The 19,712-nt window shown below is 53.4% G+C and overlaps 1 protein-coding gene across 7 annotated transcripts in view; it reads left to right on the top strand.

The window, feature by feature from the left end:
* Window positions 1-19,712, top strand: part of WHRN (whirlin) — an 80,085-nt gene that overhangs the window by 59,491 nt on the left and 882 nt on the right. For 3 of the 7 annotated variants that reach the window (XM_074362074.1, XM_074362080.1, XM_074362076.1), the window contains 7 exons: window positions 65-98; window positions 1,274-1,486; window positions 2,374-2,583; window positions 14,936-15,007; window positions 16,202-16,745; window positions 18,621-18,802; window positions 19,306-19,428. In XM_074362074.1, coding sequence (XP_074218175.1) covers window positions 65-98; window positions 1,274-1,486; window positions 2,374-2,583; window positions 14,936-15,007; window positions 16,202-16,745; window positions 18,621-18,802; window positions 19,306-19,428 — 1,378 coding nt within the window. Of the gene's footprint in view, window positions 1-64; window positions 99-1,273; window positions 1,487-2,373; window positions 2,584-14,935; window positions 15,008-16,201; window positions 16,746-18,620; window positions 18,803-19,305; window positions 19,429-19,573; window positions 19,706-19,712 lie in introns of those variants that run through there. The other 4 variants (XM_074362077.1, XM_074362075.1, XM_074362078.1 and 1 more) reach the window with 3 other exon arrangements.

Here is a 19,712-nt window from a genome sequence, read left to right as displayed (position 1 = left end):
TCCTTACCTGTGCCTGTTTGAACTGCTCAGACATGAAGCTGAATGTGCTTGTCTTTCTTCATAGGTTTCCTGGGGATCTCACAGAAGGGACTAACAAGGTAGGGTGATCTCTGTCTGTGGGTCTCTTCGGTTTCTTCATAGCTCTAGGCCTGGCAGGGTGGGCTGAGTGGCTCACGTACATGAGCTCATTTCATGTGGGCGGCCTGCTGACTGTCCGCCCATCTTCCATTCCACACATGCCAGTGAGTGCCGCCACGTTCCAGGCACCGCACTGGACACCAGGGTTAAGGGCACAAACAGAACTGATCAGGTTCCCACCCTCGTGGAGGTTACACCCAGTGAAGGAGACATACATAAAAACGGAATAAACCTAATCTATCTAATCATATCTAATCACAAAAGACATTCAGTGTCATCGAAGCAAGGTGCTGGGTCTTATGAGAGAGAATGACAGATTTGACGCCTAGTTTAGTTGCGGGGAGAGGGCAGGGGGCGGAGAGAGGGCAGAAGTTCTCTGAGATAGTGACATGGTGTCTTGGCTGTAAACGGAATGTTAAGTAGAAGTTAGTGAGATCAACATCTTTGCAGGAGTGGGAGGCGGGTGATATAGTCAGAAGGCACAGCATGTGCCAGGGCCCTGAGGCAGGCACCAGGCTTGGCTTTTTGGTGGGATGGCCAGACCACCCAGGGCTTAGTGGGTCGCGTAAGAGGCTTGACTTCTAACCTAAAATGACAGGATGCTGTTGAAGGGTTTAAAGAGGGAAGCAAGATGGGATCTGTATTTTGATGAAGCCATCTCAGCAGCTCTGTGTAGGAGACAGAAAGAGGCAGAGGGGACAAGAGGGGAGACCAGGTGGTGTCTTACCCTCACGGCTGATGATGGTAGAGGCAGTGGCGGGGACGGGTGGAGTGTGTGTTTGCAGACCTGAGCTATGTTTTGGAAATAAAGTTACTATTATCCTCAGTTTACCAAGAGAGATATTGCAACCTGGAGAATAAAATGGGAACCATAGTAATATTGCTTGACAATGAATTGTCATGAGGCTCTGAAGAGGTAACGCGTACAAGTGCTACGTGAGCCATGAAAGCACTTTGCTGCTGCACGAGGCCGTGTGCTCTGAGCACATCCTGTTAACATCTGCAGGTGTACCGCATGGGCCGAGACCTCAGAAGGACCCACCCCATCCCTGTGCAGTGTGGTCACCAGCTTGGCCTGGCCATTTAGTTCCAGAGCAGCTCCGAATACCCAGGCCTCTGTCTTGCTGTCTTTCAGCTGGGGTTTTACAAGGGGCCAGCTGGCTCCCAGGTGACCCTGAGCAGCCTGGGAAACCAGACGCGGGTGCTGCTGGAGGAGCAGGCCCGGCATCTGCTGAACGAGCAGGAGCGCGCCACCATGGCCTACTACCTGGAGGAGTACCGCCGCAGCAGCATCTCCGTGGAGGCCCTCGTCATGGCCCTGTTCGAGCTGCTCAACACGCATGCCAAGGTGACCCGTGCCTCCCTGGGCAAGGCGGTGCTGGGGGCCCGGCTTCAGCTCTGCAGGGCTCTGCATCCTTCCCTGCTGCCCTCTGTCCCCCACTCCTTTACGGAGAACCCAGAAAGAGTCAGGCCTAAACTGAACCCCAGGCAGAGACTGGTAACTGAGACAACCCCCCTGGCCTGGGGAAGCCCGCAGACTCCTGGGGAAACCGCCAATTACAGTTCCTGTGACCGAGGCCCTGACGCAGTGGGTTTCCATGTTGAGTGTACATTTAGAATTGTCTGGATTGCTCTTAAAAAGCGCTGTCCAAGCCCCACCCCAGGCTGGCTAACTCCACACATCTGTGGATGGGAGCCAGCCACCGGTCATTTTTTTAATACATTTTTCCCCCCATTTTTAAAAATTGAAGTATAGTTGATTTCCCAGCCACCAGTAATTTTTATAAATCACCCCCTAAGTGACTGTGCTGTCCTGCCTCCTTTGGAAACCAGGCTCTAGAGGAAGTCCTTTGAGGTTCAGAAGTTACAACAAGGAGAAAGTGATTGGATCTGCTGGGCGTGGTTACATTTGGGAAGACTTAATAGAGGAAATGCAATTTGGAGAGAAGTAGGGGGAAGGGACAGCCAAGAGCTTCCTGTTCAGGAAGCTGCAGCCATTTGTGCACACTGAGATGCCAGGGAGGAAGAGGTGAGAGGCAAGCAAGGTCAGATGACACTGGGCCTGGTGTCCAGGTGAAGGTGTTTGCACTTTCTCCTGGGACAGTGGGGAGCCATAGAGGGTTAAGGAGGGAGGCCAGTGGCCAAGTTTGCATGCAGGTCATTTGGGGTAGCAGGGGGCCATCCCACCTGCTGGTGGAGCTCCCTGCTGAGTGCCCCACTTGTCCCTGACTCCAGTTCTCGCTCCTCTCTGAGGTGAGAGGCACCATCTCCCCCCAAGACCTGGACCGCTTCGACCACCTGGTACTGAGGCGGGAGATCGAGTCGATGAAGGCGCAGCAGCCCCCGGGCCCTGGGGCTGGGGACACCTACTCCATGGTCTCCTACAGTGACACGGGCTCATCCACAGGCAGCCACGGGACCTCTACCACCGTCAGCTCAGCCAGGGTGAGCTGTCCCTGCCCCGTCCCTGGCTTGACAGCCAGCAGGAGGGGAGTTAAGATACTGGCTTTGGAGTGAGACCCATCCACATTCAAATCCCAGCACTGGGATTCTGTGCTGGGATTTGACCCCTTGCCTGCTCTGTACCTTTCTGAGCCTCAGTTTCTTCCCTTGTAAAAACCTCGTAATTGTTGGGTGCTCGCTGTATGCCAGGCACAGGCTCTAGGACACAACTGGTGAACAAGACAGATGTGGCCCTGCCTCAGAGGCTCACAGTCCAGGAGAGGAGGCTGGGGGAGGAAGATGAAAAACGCAATAATGAGACAAATAGAAAAAATAATGCCAATCTGTGGGAGGGCACTCGTGGTGATTGGGACCTTCCCTGCGACACACCCCCAAAACCCAGCCTGACTTTCTCTCAGACTTGCCAGCCCCCAGAAAATCATCTGGTCCATCTCAGGGTGTGGTTCTGCCCCCAGGATGCTCAGAGGCAGATGAACCCTGGAGGCCTTTGCAAGGAAGGAGCAGAGGAAATGCGTTGTTATCCATCATGGGAAACAGCTGGTTATTAAGGTCCGCGCTGGAGGTCAGGAGAGTGGGCTTGGCTCCGTCCTCTCCTTCCCTGCCTGTCCATCATTCAGCACTTCTCTCCTGGAAAGGGAGTGGGAAGTCAAGTTTCTTAAGCACTGTTACTCCCTGAACTGGGAGCTCTTTCGGGTGGATCTACTAGACAGTGTTCGTTGTCCTATTGGAGGAGCAATTCTGAGGGTGCAGTGATGTCCGCCTGCAGACACAGGAGGTAGTGGGCACAGGTGAGCTTGCAGCCACCAGGAAACAACCACCCTGGGGCATGCATGCCTTTCCTTTGCAGACTCCAGCTCCCGGTGTGGCTTTTTTGTTTGTTTGTTTTAATAGCTCTGGGGATCTGAATTTCTGGGGGAATTCTCCTCTTCTACCTCCTATGCCTACCATGCTGAGTCACCTTCATCCCCAAGAGTCCTCATCCATCCTGGGTGACCTGGGAAGCTGCTGTGCATTCCTCTAGGCTCTGGATGTGGCTGTGGTAGAGTCCATGTCATGCTTCAGGACAAGCAGATCACTTCTGGTGCAGGGAGGAGGCTGTCCCCGGCCCAGAGCTGCAAGTTTGGCTTTGATATGGCACACAGCTGATGAGCTGGCTTCAGGCTGTGGGCCCTGGCCCAAGTGTTTGTTTCTCTCTGGGTCTTGCTCCACTGAGATTGGCCTTGATAATGTCCATCTGGGGCTTTAGGAGCCATTGGTCACAGCTCTAAAACCTGGGGGTTGCAGACTGTAATCCTGGGGTGGTCGTTCAGAATCAGGGATGAGAGGTCCAGTGGGTGGGATAGGTGTGCCTAGCTCGGAAGGCAAGAGAGTCAGGTTTCAGTCCAGCTTCTCTGGGCCTCGGCTTCCCTGTGGGTAAAATGGCCTGAGGTCCTTGGTGACTCTGACCGCAGCAGTCCAAGGCTGCAGGATTGGAGAAGTCAGGGTGACTTTTACACCTGGAAAGGGCTCTGGGCAGGGTCCCTGCCTCAACTCAACGCCAGCCTGCACTGACCTTGTCCCAGCCTGGGGGTCTGTCCAGTACCTGGGAAACACTGCCCCTGCCATCTGGGCCCCAGCTGTGGCAGTTGACCCTGCCCTGCCAAAGACCCTCTCTACAGATTGGGGCCCCCTGGAGAAGGCAGACTTCAGATGGGCCACGAGATGATTTTGAGCAGGGAATTTGGGGGACAGGTGAAGGGGTCTCCTAGCTTCTGAGATGTGAGTAACTGTGATAGTCTGAGGCCCACCAGGTAGCACGTGCATGTCAGATCAGGACTAATCAAGACCAGGGCGAGCTCTTGGAGGTGGGTCTAGGAGAAAGCTGTGCAGGCAGGAGAGGCAGTGTGGAAAGAAGGTCGCCTCACTCCGCAGTGCCTCGGTTTCCCTCCTTGCACTGGGGCAGCACTGCTGCTTTCCCCAGCTTGTTGGGAGGAGTAAAGGATGCGTGACATCCCGGAAGTGCTGCCCACACCCCGAGGGCAGAGGGAGCCTGTGTTCTTCCGGATCTGGGGAAACCACCCTGTATCTAGGGCCTTGCAGACACTTGGTGGCTTCTGGAAAGCACTGGGTTGAGGATCTGCCAGTCCCCCTCCAAACTTCATCCCACCCCGGGCGCCCTCCACACGCATAGCCCCGGGCTCCACTTTATAGACCCTGAGCTTCTCTGCCCCTCGAGGCTCGGGCCTCTCAGAAATCCAGCTCTTCTTTGATCAAGTCCTCTGAACAGGGTCCTCCTTCAGGCTCTGCTTTTCAGTAGCAGATGTGACCTTGGACAAGTCACTTCCCTTCTCTGAGCCTCAGTTTTCCCATCTGCTAAGTGGAAATAGTGATCCTAGTCTCAACTGCTTGGGAGTCTGAAGATTGTGCCCAGGTGCATGACTGTCTCCTGAAGGCCCTTCTCCAGGACAAGTGTCATTTCTGCAGAGCAGTGAGGACCACCACCCAACCCCCGGTTTCCTTCAAGGAGGCAGTTAGAAATGAAGCCATGCCGATTGTAGCTGTGGGGTCTTCCTCATCCCTCTTTTATTCCTGCCCCAAGCATTTCAAGTAAAAAGAAAAGGGATTTGGGGAATCCCTTTGTTTATTGTGTGTGTGTGTGTGTGTTTGGGAAGGAGGTTTGCTGTGCCCACCCCATCCCTAATATTTATTTGATGTATTTTTCTTTTTGCCTTTTGCTCACCTTTCCTCCCCAGGAGCGGCTGCTGTGGCTTATAGACCTGATGGAGGTACCGTCCTTCCTGTGGAGTGGGGCTGTGGGAGTCCCTTAGCTGGGGCGGAGGCAGGGGGCTGTGGCCTTCTCGACACCCCCTTACTTCTGCACCCAGCCCTGATGGGGAGCCGGGGTTCTTCTCAGCACCCACTGTCTCTCCTGTTTGCCAGTACATCAGGTTTTCTCGGGCTCTGCAGTGAGAATGCCCTCCGTTCAAATCCCAGCTCTGCCACTTCCTTGCTGTGTGACCTTGAGAAGTGGTTTTTTCACCTCTCTGAGCTCAGTTTCAGGATCTGTAAAATGAGGATGATAATTCTTGTGCTGTGGAGCTATTGAGAGACCTCTCGGCCTTTGTATATGCCATATAATCTCACTGTCTGGAATGTTCTCCCTCCCTCTTCACACGGCCTGGATAGCTCCTGTGTGTGCATCAGCCCTTAGCTCACACGCCACCTCTTCCAAGCAGACTTCCCTCATCCTCTCAAGGGGGATGACCCTCAGCCTCTGGCTCCTTCAGCCCCTTGGGCTTCCTGCTGTTATGGCTCTTGTGTCATTTTATTCTAATAGTTTGTACAAGCCTGGCCGGTTACCCTCCTTGACCATGAGCAGCTTGAGGGCAACAACTACGTCTGGAGTCACCTTTGACTCCCTAGTGCTCAGCACGGAGCCTAGCCTATTTTAATAATTTGGGCCTTTCTTAATAATAAGAGTAGCTGGCATTTGTCAGGAGATGCCATGGCTGTGATCATGCTTTCCAACTGTATCTTCTTTGACCCTCCCAATAACTAAGTGTGGCAAGTACCACTATGATCCCCATTTTACAGCGAAGAAAACTGAGGCTCACAGAGTAGTGACTTTCTTAAGGTCACTCAGCTAGTCAATGGAGGAATATGGTTTCAAACCCAGGCCTGCTTACCTAGGAGCTGATGCTGTTAACCCCTGCCATCTGGTTGTGATTCTCCCCTGAAGGAGCTCACCAGATGCTCGTTAAGCATCATCTGTCTGTCTGTATATCTATCTATCCATCCATCCATCCATCATCTCCTCTCTCCTTCTGTTAGCAAATGTCAATTAAGTGATCGCTGTGCACTACCTACATTCTAGGAGCTGAGAATACGGTGGTGAACAACAGAGAAATCCTTTCCATTATGGAATTTAGGGTAAAGCAAGGATGACAGACTAAACCAGATAAATAACTGAAACACACAGTATGTTAAGTGGTGAAAAGTGCTAAGGAGGAAAATGAAGCGGGGAAGGGGATTTGGGGAGGGATTGGCATGGTCAGAAAGTGACACCTAAGTAAGACTTGAAAGAGGTTTGGGAACTGGCCCCGCCCACAGCTGCGGGAAGAGCATTTCCAGCAGAGGGAACAGCGAGTGCAAAGGCCCTGGGTGGGAGTGTGCCCAGAGTGTCTGAGCAAAGTCCAGGAGGCCCTGAGCCTGGAGCAGTAAGTGAGGAGAAAGGCAGTGGCGAATTATACGCTGAAGACTTTGAGTGAGATGGGAGCTGTTGGCAGGATAGAGCAGGGGCTGACACGGTCTGCCTTAGTTCTGTTAGGATGCTGCTGACTGCTGAGAACAGACAAAGGTGGCTTTCTACCAAGAACAGGTTCATTCCCAGAAAGGGCTTGAGCTGCTAAGAGATGTGATGATGGCTCTGCAGGCACCAGCTCTTCCTGCTGCCTGGCCAGCCCTGGCCTTGGTATCTCCTGAGAGCCCCCTCTCTCCACACACACAAAATAGGTCTCAGACTAGGCACCCCATGCTGCCTGCATATGGAGCCACAGGACAGAAACCTCCTCCTGGAGGCCCCTCTATCCAGGAATGCAGGGCACCAGGCCCATCCTGGGAGTCAGGAGCCCATGCCCTTCATATGCTCTGTCCCCACAATGCAGTGCACCCTCAGGAAAGCCCTTCATCCTCTATTGGCCCCAGTCTCCCCATCTGTATCACCCAGGCAGACCCCAAGTTTCCTCCACCTCTTAAAGTCCCCTTTATTGGGAGATTCTGAAAAATATTCCAGGAGAGGCATCACAAGGAATGGAAAACCTGTGTTGCCACCACTTGTCTATGTATTTGAACAAGCACTGTATCATTCCTCCCAAGAGGGAGCTGGAAGTAATATTTACTTATGCACCACTGAGTGCCAGTCACTGGTCTGCAACAACACCATGTATTAGTGAGCTTTCGCTGCAGAGATGCTGAGTAACAAACAACCCCCCCCCCACAATCTGGATGGACAACCACCAAAATCCCTTTCCTCGTGGAGCATTCATGCTTTTCACATCTCCATTAAAATGCTTGTTGTATTCCTTTAACCTCTCCATGAGTGTCTTTCCCTGTAAACAGGGAGAGCTGGTGGGGTCAGGCAAGGACCTCATCTTTTTCCTGTCTGTGTCCCCAGTGCTAGCCCAGGGCCTGGAACAGAGTGGAGTTCCAAGGAAACGTGAAGCAGAAAGCAAAATGAAACCTCATTCCCTGGCCACTCAGGATTATCTAACATTCCAGCCTTCTGAACAGTTACCTCCCATATCGTAGGAAAATGTCCTTTACTCTGGCACTCAGACAGGCAAGGTGGCAGGCAGCTGGCTGTCGTGACCCAGATGCCCCAGATGGATGCCCCAGTTAGAGCCGGTTTCCACTTAGCCCAAATTCCCTGGATCGAGCTGCATGCTTATCCATCCCAGGTTAAACGTGGCTCACTCTGCAGCCGTTTTCACTCAAACCACACACAGTTGATCAAAGGAAATCAGATGTAGCCCTGCCCCTTCAACAAATTGTGTTTATTTTCCATTTGTCTAATAGGGGCTCAGTCCTGGGAATTTCTCTGCTGCCTCCAAACAGTATCATTCCCCTCCCAGAAAGATGGCAGCCAGGAGAGCTGTGCAAAAAGAGAATGGCCGGCCCGGCATTTCTTGAATTCCTCGTCTAGTGTGGCGAGCCGGCCCGTCACAGCAGGGCTTAAGTGCACGGGCTCTGGAATCCCACACACCGGGGCTGGCTCTCCCGACTAGCAGCCGTGGCATCTTGGGCAGGTGACTTAAGCTTTTAGAGCCTCAGTTTCCACATCGGTACTCTGGGCTGATAGACCGGCCACCTGTGGATTGTCATGAAGGTTCGGTGAGATCAGGGACAGACTTGCCGGTGTGGAGTACGTGGGAGCTGATTCTGTGGATGCTCTAAAGCTGGCAAAGGGCACTGCAGAGGACTGCAGAGAAAAGGGGGGTTGTAGAGAACAAGACCTAAATTGTACACACAGAGCAAATGCCATTGAGGTTGGGGTGGCAGCTAGGACTTGTCCTGGCCTTAACCACCGCCCTTCTCCTCCTGGATTTGAAAGATTTTGCACTCCAGGCCTCTCATTTGCCTGGAAAGGGGCTCCTGAGCTGTCAGAGGATGCTGGGGATGGGGCCCCTGCCTCTAAAGGCCTTACTGCCCTGTCTCTGGCAAGCTGGTGGAGCCCTGGGACCCGGTCTCAGAATAACAGTTTTAAATGTTTAAAAATAAAACACATAGGGTTACAAAGGAAACAAAATCAGATCATGAAATACCGTATTCAAAATACAGAAACAAATCATAAAACGTGTGCTTCTTTATTAGCACATCCAGTAACAAGGTGTGACATCAGTCGGTAACGGTTGTAATGATGAGGCCATGCTGAGCATAAATGGAACTTCGCAGCGTCTGCAGTGTGATATGAAAGCCCTGCGACAGAGGCACAGGCGCTGCTGATTCTCCTGGGCTGTGTTGCCTCCATTCCTGACGGAAGGAGATGCTACATTTTGGTTAGAGGTTAATGAAAATAAAGATACAGCATTTTCCCCCAGCCAGGTTCACTGGCCCCTGACTCCTTCCTGAAGCCCTGCTTTCCAGCGCCTGTCCCCAAGGCTCTTCTGGCCCTGACCTGGAGATCCCAGGTCACCCACTCTGTCCACTGAACGATGCCCTTTTCCTAAGACCATTGGGAGGGAGGTGCAAGGGGGTGGAAGGAAGCACGGTCTGTGCTGGGAAAAGGCAGTGACCCCTCGTCTTAGGAAGTCTTCGTGCACAGGCGCCCTGGGGGCTTTTCTGCTTCTGTGGTTTGGTGGTCGAACATTAGATCAGGAGTGGACAAGTTGCTAGAAGGCCCAATGCCGGTTCCCGAGGCCTCAGCCTAGCCAGTGAGTGGGGGTTCCTGTCCCTGTGTTGGGAATCGTGTCTGTCCTCTCCTCTGCCCCTCCCCCCAGCTTCCAGACATCTACCCCACTCTGTGCTTGGAGAAGCTGGGAGTAACACGGTCCACCTCCACAAGCGTGGCCATCACCCCGGGGTCTGGCCCCATGATCCTTTGGACCCCAAGGCCTGTCCCCTCCAGGCTGGGCAGCCCCCTGTCCCCAGGATGCCAGGACTTTCTGGTTCTCTGGGCTCACATCACTCCTTCCCTCCTAGCACCCCATCATTCCTGGGGTGACAAGCCTCTCTTCCCTGGTCCCCGCTCTGGCTGGGCCACCAACTCCTGCTTTTCTTGAATTTTCCCTTCCTCTTTCTCCCTTTGCTTTCCCCTTCTTGATCTTTTCTCCTCAGTCACCTCCCTTGTCTTTTTTCCCTCTTATTCTCGCTCCTCCCTTCTCTGGTTTCTCTCTCTCCGACTGTCCTCTTCCTCTCAGCAGCCCCACTGTGACCTTCCAGAAGCCTTTGTGACTCGGTTCCTCAGTTTTCCCATATATAGAACAGGGAGGGCGCCCCCAGCCTCACGCCTCTTGTACATTTTGGGGCTGAGGTGGGGGGCGGGGAGCCTGCTGTCCTGACATTAGAGTAAAGAAGCAAGAAGAACAAAGAGCTGAAAATAGCACCTTTATGTAAGAGCCCTTCCATCATAATGAGGAGTGGAGGCAGAGGAGCCCAGGAATTGGGCTGTAAATGGGGGAGGGGAGGGAAGATGAGGAGAAGAAGGGGAGAGAAGGGAGGGGAAGGGAGAGCCTCATTTTGCTGAGGTGGCACCCAGACCATGCAAGACCCTATGGGCTTCCGTTTCCAGAATTAGGAGTCCATCTGGCAGAGGTCGGCACGGGTGATTGCCCTTCATGATTTCATTTCATTTTCGCCCCACACTTCCTTCAAACCAGACTGCTGGGATATCTGGCCCTGATTGGGTCAACTCAGATGGAAAGGAGTTCTCTCTGAAGGGAAGGGTATTTTCTGAATCACCACAGATTTGAGGAGGAAAGAGATGGAGGATCAAGGGCAGCAGGTCCTGACTCTTGTGGGAAGTGGTCTGGATAACCTTGAATCGAGTTCAACTTCCTGCTCTGTCCTTGCTGTGTGACCTTGGGCAGGTGGCCTTCCCTCTCTGAGCCTCAGTCACCTCAGCTATAGAAGTGATGAAGTGTCCCATTAATTGAGCTGCTAGGTCTAAACCCTTATCTGGGCTCTGGCCTCAGTGGATGTGGGAGGAGGGGTCCCCAAAGAACTGGGTCTGAGGGGGTTGGGGAGGAGGCTAGGATGCATGGGGCGGCTCCTGCATGAGCTCTGACCTTGATCCTCCTCTCCAAGCCTGTTCAGGAAACATTTCTGCTGACGCATCCCCAGGGTTCTTAGCCTGCTGTCTGCAGCTATTTCAGATGCACTAAGAACATGGCTCGGGGACCCGGGGCTCCTGAGTGTCTGGATTCAGCAGATGGAGTTTGGCAGGGCTGGGTTCCAATCTGTCTGCCATTTGCTCCACTTCAGGCCTTCTTCTCGGGGCTGGATGTTTGTCCTCACTCCACCCTCACCCTCCCACCCTTCCATCCCTGCCTTCCGTCTTGGCTCCAGAATGCCATTAATAGCAGAGAATGACTGGGGCCAGGGGCCAGCGATGGCTAGGTTCTCTCTTGTTACAGAGAGCGTACTGGGGCTCTTTGGTTCCTACAATATCAGGGCCATATCCAATTCTAGGGTTGGGGTAAGGTTGTATGGGCTTTGGGGTCCCCCATCATGGGTTAGAGGTTAGAAGCATCATCTGCTGTAGAATGGCCGTGTGGCCTTGGACAAGTCACTACCTTCTCCGAGCTTAAGTGTAAAAGATGTGAACAGGGGCAGAGTGCCGGCCTCCCAGGTCACTGGAAGAATCAAATGAGATCATGTGAGTAAAACACTCATCAGGGGTCTGGCTATAGGCCCTCCACAGTTTGGAGTTCTCTGATGCCCTACTTTCTAAGGGAAAGTCACTCCCTCCCTGTAGTGCTCTGCAAAGACATGTTTATGTGTCAGGCGCTGGATCCCTCCTGCTCCTTTCCCTCCCCCCCAACCCCCATTAAAACTGCCTTTCCCATCAGTGACCCGAGCAAGAGCATGTGGGCAGCTCCGGTGCTCATGGCCCTCTGCTGGGTGTTCGGGACATGATGACTTGCTCATGTTGTATCCCCTTGAGCTTTCCTCATAAGTCAAGGCTGTGTGATAAATGCTTGTTGAATGACTAGATGAATGTTCAAAGTTCCTGATGTGCCAGAACGGGACAGAACCCCATGGCCTTGGCCCCACTGCAGACTGTCTTCTAAGCCCCAGGGTGCCTCAGGCTGAGTTTCAGGGGCGGTTGGCAGTGGCTATGTTAGAACATGGCAGAGGCCCCTGTTGTCTTGGCTGAGATACGTCCCAGGTCTCTGACTCCCTCGGGGCCTCCTGCCGAGGCCAGAGTAGTGACTACAGTCTTGGGAAGTCATTGTGTATAACCTGCCTCTCCATTCACCTTCGCCCTGGATGCTCTGTGTTGCGCAGCTGAACTTATTTCCAGGGAGCACTGGATTCGTTATGGTTTGGGAGGAGGGGGTGTATGGGAGGACTACTCTTTCCTTCCATCTGGGTGCTCCCATGGGCTAGGGCATATTGGGCAGACTTTCAGTTGCTGGGGCTGATTTGCAGGATCCCAGGCTTCTGATGTGACAGTCGCCTCCCCTCATATATTGTGCCAGAGGAGGGACTGCGGTTTCCCCATTTTACAGATGAGGAAACTAAGGCACAGAGCAGTTCAGTGGTTTGCTCATTGTCACCCAGCTCTGCCACTCAGAGAAGCCAGAACCGGCGCCACTGATCGGTGGATGGGAGAGCAGCCCTCCCCTCCCCCGACCCAAGGAGTCCCCCCCATCGCTGCGTCACCAAGGCTGACGGCAGCTTCCTCCTGGGAGGCGGTGTGCAGGAGACAGGGTTGGAGAGAGCAGGAGAGATCAGGAGGCTGAGGTTTACACCTAAGCCTCAGCTTTGTTGGTAAAACAAGGCAGTTGTCCTAGCTTGACATTGCCCCAGAGGCATGAGGGGACCAGATGGGGAGCCCTGGGTGAGAAAGCCTCAGGGCTGGAAGGGCGGAGCATCGTGTTGGCTGGTGAGTTCACATAGTTGGCCTTTCTGACCGTGTGCCCTTTGCCCGCCCAGAATGCTCAAGGTCAGGAGCTCATTCCAGATGAGGGTCAGTGTGAAGTGACCTGGCAGCCTCTGCCCTATATATGGACTCGGGGGTGCCTTCCATCCCCTCTACTGCCTTGACCTTCACTCATACCACTGTTACTGCTCCCCACGATGACTTGCAGTAGCTGCCTTGCTCAGTTCTCTGCCCCCTTGGGCCTCCTCATGACAGCCAGAATTATTGATTAATTCATTCAGCCATTGATTCATTCATGGATTCATTAGTTTGCTTATTAAATATTTATCATGCAGCCACTATCCTGAACACTGAGGATAGAGTAGGGACCAGGTAGTTACAAGTCCTGCCTTTGAGGAGTTTTTATCCTAGTGGGAGACACCAGACAATAAGCAAATCAACATTATCACATCAGGTGGTGATAATTTTTTATTTTTTAAAGGAGTAACTGGGGGTTGAACCCAGGGCCTTGTGCATGCTAAGCATGCGCTCTACCACTTGAGCTATACCCTGCCCTCTACCCTGGTGATAAATCTTATACAGAAAAACAAAACAGGGTCAGGTGTTAGAAATGGTGTGGGGACGTGGGGAGGGGTGCTGTTTTAAACAGGGCTGGTCTAGGAAGGCCTTGCTGATGTCAGAACTAAGTGAAGTGAGAGTGAGTCAGTAGTGCAGGCAGAACAGTGAGTGCAAAGGCCCTGAGGCAGGAACCACCCAATCCTGTTGGAGGAGTAGCAAGAAAGGACCCAGTCATTAGGCATACTGAGTGCAGGGTTTGGAATTTCCTCCAAGTAAGATGGAAAGGCCCTGGAGGGTTATGAGCTGGAGAGAGACATTATCTGACCTAAGTTTCAAGATTACATCTTGGGTGCTGGCTGAAGAATAGTAATCAGGTCAAAGGAGAAAAATAAAGCAGGATTGGGGTGGGGGTTGTGATTTTAGGTGGGGTTGTCAGAGTAGACTCTCTTTGAGGAGGTGATAGTTGAGTAAGGTCTGGAAGGAGGTGAGCAAACAGAACATGCCTTGTGGATAGCCACGAGGAATAGTGTTCCAGACAGAAAGAACAGCCAGTATTAAATGTAAGAGCCCTGACATGCCTGCATTGCTTTAGTGTGGCTGGAGAGGAAGTGAGCAAAGGGGATCTTCTTAGAAGGCAAACCTGACCACATCTCTGTGGCAACCCACTGCCCTCAAGCTTAGGTCTAAGCATCTCTTGACTCATGTGGAACCACCCAAGGAGTCTCAAGCATCCTCTATCCTGCTAGCTTTATGCACGCCCTTATCTCTGAAACACCCATCCTTTGTCCACAAGACTCAGCTTTAAGCCCTGCTCCCTCCTCCAGGAAGCCAACCTGGATAACCCCTCCCCAGCTGCATTATATACCTGTGTTTCCTCACCCTGTGCAGTTTCCTCCTTGCTTGTTTTGTCAACTCCACTGTCTCTAAGCTACTGCCTGGAGCACTGAGACTGCTCAGTATTGATCGCTGAACTTGAGACTTGAGCCTGGTGTTGGTCGCAGAGGCTCATTGCCATTCTGGGCCCTGTGAAGGGGAGAGAAATGGCTCCGCTGAGCCCTCAGGAGCCCAGTTTAAAAAGTAGCACTGCTCAGTCTCCCAAGGGTGGCTAGGGATGGCCTCACGGCGGCTCAGTATCACTTGAGGGAGCAGTAGGCTTCTGGTGAGTTAGGAAAGGAAGGAAGAAATGAGTATTTTTGCAAAATAAGCTCCATTTAAACTGTAACCCCCCCCCCCCACGTAACATTAAAACCATTAAAATTAAAAGTGAGACAGAGACTTTCTCCATCCACCTCTCACTTGTACCTGGCCATTTCCACACCTTCCTGAGATTCTGTTAGGAGCAGCGTGGAGAAAACCCTTGGGTTTTGAAGGCAATGAGTGCACTGAGCACAGCACTCAGGTCAAGAGTCAGGAATTCCCAGTCAAGGCCAGAGCTACCTACCCCACAGCAGCTCCACGTAGTTCAGGGGAGGCTGGAAAGTCTCCAAGAGATTGAAATCCTTGCAACTGATTTCAAAATGAATGGCAGGAAAAATCGACGTTAATTTTAACGTGCAAATTCCCATGGAGCAGGGCGTATCAGGAGAAACTTGAACCACTTGAAGGTGTCATAGGGGCCATAGAATCTGGTGTCCTAGAAAGCAAATTGGTTTTTCGCTCTCTTATTTGTTCACAGTGCTTTCTTCTCTGTTATAGAACACTCTGGACCTGGAGGAAACTGGGGAGGCCGTCCAGGGCAATCTGAACACCCTCTCAGATGTTTCCCTGGTGAGACCCTTTCACTGTGTTTTGCCTTCCTGGGTTGGCCTGAGGCCCTGGGGCTGGCTCCCTAGTGAGAACCACAGGGAGGGGACCAAGGTCCTCAGCTGCGAGCTCTCTGCTAGTTCTGGGGATTTTAGTCAGCGCTGTCAGGCCATTTGACTGTTTGCCGAGTTGGTGCTACTTTTGCTATGTTATCTGAACGTTAATCATAGCAAGTACTGAAGCATGAAGCGTGGTGGAGAGAACCCCTCAAGGAGGCCATGTGACTACTCTGGAAAAGGGAATTAAACCTAACCTCATGCCTGCACATCAGCAGTCTGGGCAGCATCACTTTGTGATTCTGACCCAAATAACTTTTGAATGGTCTGGGTTCTGGAGTCAGACTGCCTGGGTTCAAATCCCAGTGTCTGCCACTGACTGTATGACTTTGGTCAAGTTTTGTAACCTCTCTGTGCCTTGGTTTTCCCATCTGTAACATGGGGTAATAACAGTGTACTACCCCATAACTTTGTGGCTGGGGTAAATTTGTTATTCTAAGTAAAGCATTTGGAACAGTGCCTGCACTGCCATCAGAGCTGTGTAAGTGTTGGGTGTTGGCACAGGGAGAAGGGGTATGGGACGACAGTATCCATAGCCAGCACCCCTCGCAGGTCCCTTGCTCACACATTATACACGCTGCTCCCCACCTCCCTACGACTCTGTGGGGTAGATGCGGTTTTCCCCACTGCCCAGAGTGCATTCAGAGAGGTTCTGTGCTTCACCCAGAGCCACACAGCACCCCAGCCCATGTCTGTCCACCTTCTTTCCGTTCCCCTCTCCAGTCCTGTCGTATACCTCCTGTCTCCAGTAATCATCATAAAGCCTTAAAAAGAAAAGCCAAAGAAAGGCCTTTTTTGTTTTTCCATCTCTGCATCATGCCTCTAATTAACTCCCACTCCCTGTGACAAGCCCTGGCTGATGCCAAGAACTTCAATTCCCAAAGGTAACGATGCTGTCCCCAGAGACGCCAGCCAAGATCCCAACGCTTATCAGTTGCTGAGATGCTGGGAGAAGTTTTCCACTCAGGTGTTGCATTATTCAGAGCAGCGTGGCCAAGCGCTGATAGAGCGGGGACGGAATTCCAGCCGGGGTGCTCTGCTCTCCCCTCTACCAGCTGCAATGGGCTCTGACTCCTTCTACTCCTGTTGGGTCTTTTGGCAGGATGATGTCAAGTCCACTTCCAAGGGGCTGCCTAGCTACAAGCCACCGCCTCCCCCACCACCTCTGGTCCAAGGCCACAACCACCCGCTCGCCCAGCCAAGGAAGCTGGGTAGAGAGGACCTCCAGCCGCCTTCCTCTGCATCTTCCCACTCTGGCATCATCTTCTCGGCTCCACGGAACCACAGCCCACCAGCAGGCACCACACCCGCCCCAGAGGACTCCTCTGGTTCAGCACAGGACTCGCCCTCCTCCCCCATCTACACCTCTGTCTCCCCAGCCAACCCTGGCTCCAAGAGGCCACTAGATGCCCATCTGGCCCTGGTCAACCAGCACCCCATCGGCCCCTTCCCACGGGTCCAGTCACCCCCATACCTGAAGAGCCCCCCTGCAGAGGCCACGCTGGCCGGGGGCGGCCTTCCACCACTCTCCCCCTCTGGACGCCCAGACCAGACGGGCACAAACCAGCACTTTGTCTTGGTGGAGGTGCACCGCCCGGACAGCGAGCCTGACGTGAACGAAGTGAGGGCGCTGCCCCAGACACGCAGTGAGTGCCAGCAGACCCTGGGCGGGCTGGGCTTGGGGTGCTGCTATGTCATCTTAGGAGGGGTCCCTGTCCCCTCTGGGTTGACCTGCTCGTCACAGCCAAGATGGGACCAAGTGCTCACCCAGTAAGGGGCCTTCTAGCTCAGGCATTCCCCACTCAGGGTCAGGGGGGCCGGGGAACAGGGTCCTGAGCCTGCATTGAGGGGCTTTGGAGGCAGAGGTGGGAATATGAGTCCCAGCTCTGCCATCACTGGCTGTGTGGCTGTGATGACCAGCTGCCATGCTTTCCCATCATGGATCAGAGGTAACAGTGACAGTCCTGCCAGGTCGCAGTGAGGGTTGGTCTCCTTCTCCAGGGTCCCCGGACCTGGTCACGCTGCACTCCCCTATAAGTCTTCCCAAAAGGTTGAGCCTATTCATGGCAGGGGTGGCTTCTGTGATCTCTGTCCCTCAGGGCAAGGCACAGAGCAGGTGCTGGGGAAAGGTGGGTATTGAAATTGCAGTCTCTGGACCCCTGGAGGTCTGCAGGGTCAGAGTGCAGGCTCAACCTTTCAGACCACCGGGTTGGGGGGTGGGCACAGCCCGAGGCTCCAGCCCCTGGGTATCCAGAGGACGTCCAGCTGGAGGGAAGGGTAGAGCCTACTTTCCACTCTGGAAAGCCTGAGCCCCCTGCAGGCTCTGGAACCCCTCCTTCCTATTAGTGAGTTGGGTCCACTTGGTTGGATTCTGCTGCCATCTTGTGGCTAAATGTCACGTGGGGCCACTGTGGCCAGAGAAGGTGGCCGGCAGGCCAGGTCAGGGGATGTTAACTGAACACCTGCTGTATGACAAGCAGTGGGCAGACCAGGACGCAGAATGTGGGGTCCCTGCATTGTGTAGCTCACTGAGGGAAGGCAGCTAGGCGGAGATCAGGCAGGATGTGGTGCGAGAAACTGGAGCTATCATAGATGATTCACTCCAGACCTGGCACTGAGCCGGACACACATGATAACAGATGCTAACAGGTGTACAGCCATCTCTTTGTGCCGGAAACACTCTTCTAAGGACATTGCCTGTGTTAGTAATGCATCTAATCTTCCCAACAGCCCTGTGAGGCTGGTACTGTTATTATCCCCATTTTACAGATGAAGAGACTGAGGCACAGAGAGTAACTATGGAGCCAAGCGGTCTGGCATTAGCCTGTTCTCTTGATTGCTTCACCCCATACGTCATAACCGTTAGTCTTTATGGTAACCCTGTGGGATAGGCATTGTTGCCTCTGTGTTAGAACAAGAATGTGAAGGCTCAGAGAGGCTGTGTAACTCACCCAGGATTGTGTAGCTGGTCAGAGGGGATTCACACTCCACTTGCCAGACCCCAGAGTGTCTCAAACTCAGGGATCAAGCCGTTACATACACAGTGAAGCGGCTTGGTTTGAATGGCGGACCAGAGGGTGTGTGTCCACCACTCAGCTCAGGCCACATGGGTCAGTAGGGGTACAGACCAGATACAGCAGATCTTTTTTTCTTTTTGAGAAGCTAGAAATTTAACTTTTATGTGAAATCTCCTAATTTGAACTTGTTGGTCCATTGTTAAAAATTGACAGCACTGTGAGAGTTAAAAAACAAAACAAAGCCAAACCCATATTTGTGGGCTGAGTTTGCCTTCTGACCTCTGTTTTAATCATTAAGCCAGAGGCAGTCAAGGCCGACATCCTGGAAGTGGCAGCCTTGGGGCCAGGCCTGGTTGGAAGGGCACGTCTCGGTAGGTGGAAAGGTAGCAGGGAGTCTGCCCAGGGAAATCCCCCCAGCCTTCCAGCCTGCAGCTCAGCTCCTCCAGGATGCCCAGGCCCGACCCCAGTTGTATAAACTACCACTCTCCTGTTCCCCGCTTCCAGCAGCCTCCACGCTCTCCCAGCTCTCGGACAGCGGGCAGACGCTGAGCGAGGACAGTGGCGTGGATGCTGGTGAGGCAGAGGCCAGTGCCCCAGGCCGAAGCAGACAGACGGCATCCACCAGGAGCAGGAGTAGCAAGGAGATGCCTTGGAATGAGAGGACCACCGAGGGGGCCACCAAACCGGTGAGCAAGGAGGAGGGGGTACAAATGATGGGGGAAGCACCCAACCCAGGTGAAGAAGAGGAAGGAGGTCTTGACCAGAGTTCGGCTTGACAAGTGACCACAGGAAGTGAGCCCCCATCATTGGAGGGATGTGGGTGTCCAGAAAGAATGCTACATTTGGAGGCTGAAGTTCCAGTTTAAGTCCTCCTTTGCCGCTGACAGTGACAAGCCAAGCACTGAAGGTTGATCTCAGGGATCTTTAAGCTCAGTTCTGACATGGTGGCCGGGGCAGTCAGTCCTGCTGCCACCACCAGGCAGCTTTGGGCCAGCCCTTTAACCTCCCAAACCTCAGGGATTTTTGTAGCAGTTAGAGAGCTAGAACACCAAGTGCTGTGCTTAGTGCTAGCACACTGCAGGCTCCTGTCGCAGGGCTGGAGTCTGTGCCCTGTTGGCCCAGAGGCCTGTCGTAGCCAGTCCAGCCCGCAGGTCAGGCCTGTCACTGGTTTCCTTCCTCACACCTGCAGCCCGGACTCCTGGAGCCCACATCCACCCTCATCCGCGTGAAAAAAAGTGCAGCCACCCTGGGCATCGCCATCGAGGGTGGCGCCAACACCCGCCAGCCCCTGCCTAGGATCGTCACCATTCAGGTATGTCCCCAGGGGCCCACTTGACCATCTCTCCCTGCCCCTGAAGGACCCTCTCTCAGCCCAGGGGGTTGCCACACCCAGAGGTGACCCAGCACTCAAAGGCAGACCCAGGCTTATACCACCTTTGTTCTCACTGTTCTCTCAGTTTTCCTCATCAGGGCTGTGGACACCCAGAGTGTAACTATCTGGTTGGCAGTGGCGGGCCTGACTTGATGAATGGTCAGGGCCAGGCTGGCCCAGCCCTCAGGCACCCCATGTGCCCATGGCCTGTGTCTCGCCCCTGC

The sequence above is a fragment of the Camelus bactrianus genome, chromosome 4 (assembly GCF_048773025.1).
Source record: "Camelus bactrianus isolate YW-2024 breed Bactrian camel chromosome 4, ASM4877302v1, whole genome shotgun sequence".
NCBI classification, from domain to species: Eukaryota; Metazoa; Chordata; class Mammalia; order Artiodactyla; family Camelidae; genus Camelus; species Camelus bactrianus.
Note: the sequence above shows the minus strand (reverse complement) of the source record. Positions and strands in the feature narration are given on the sequence as shown.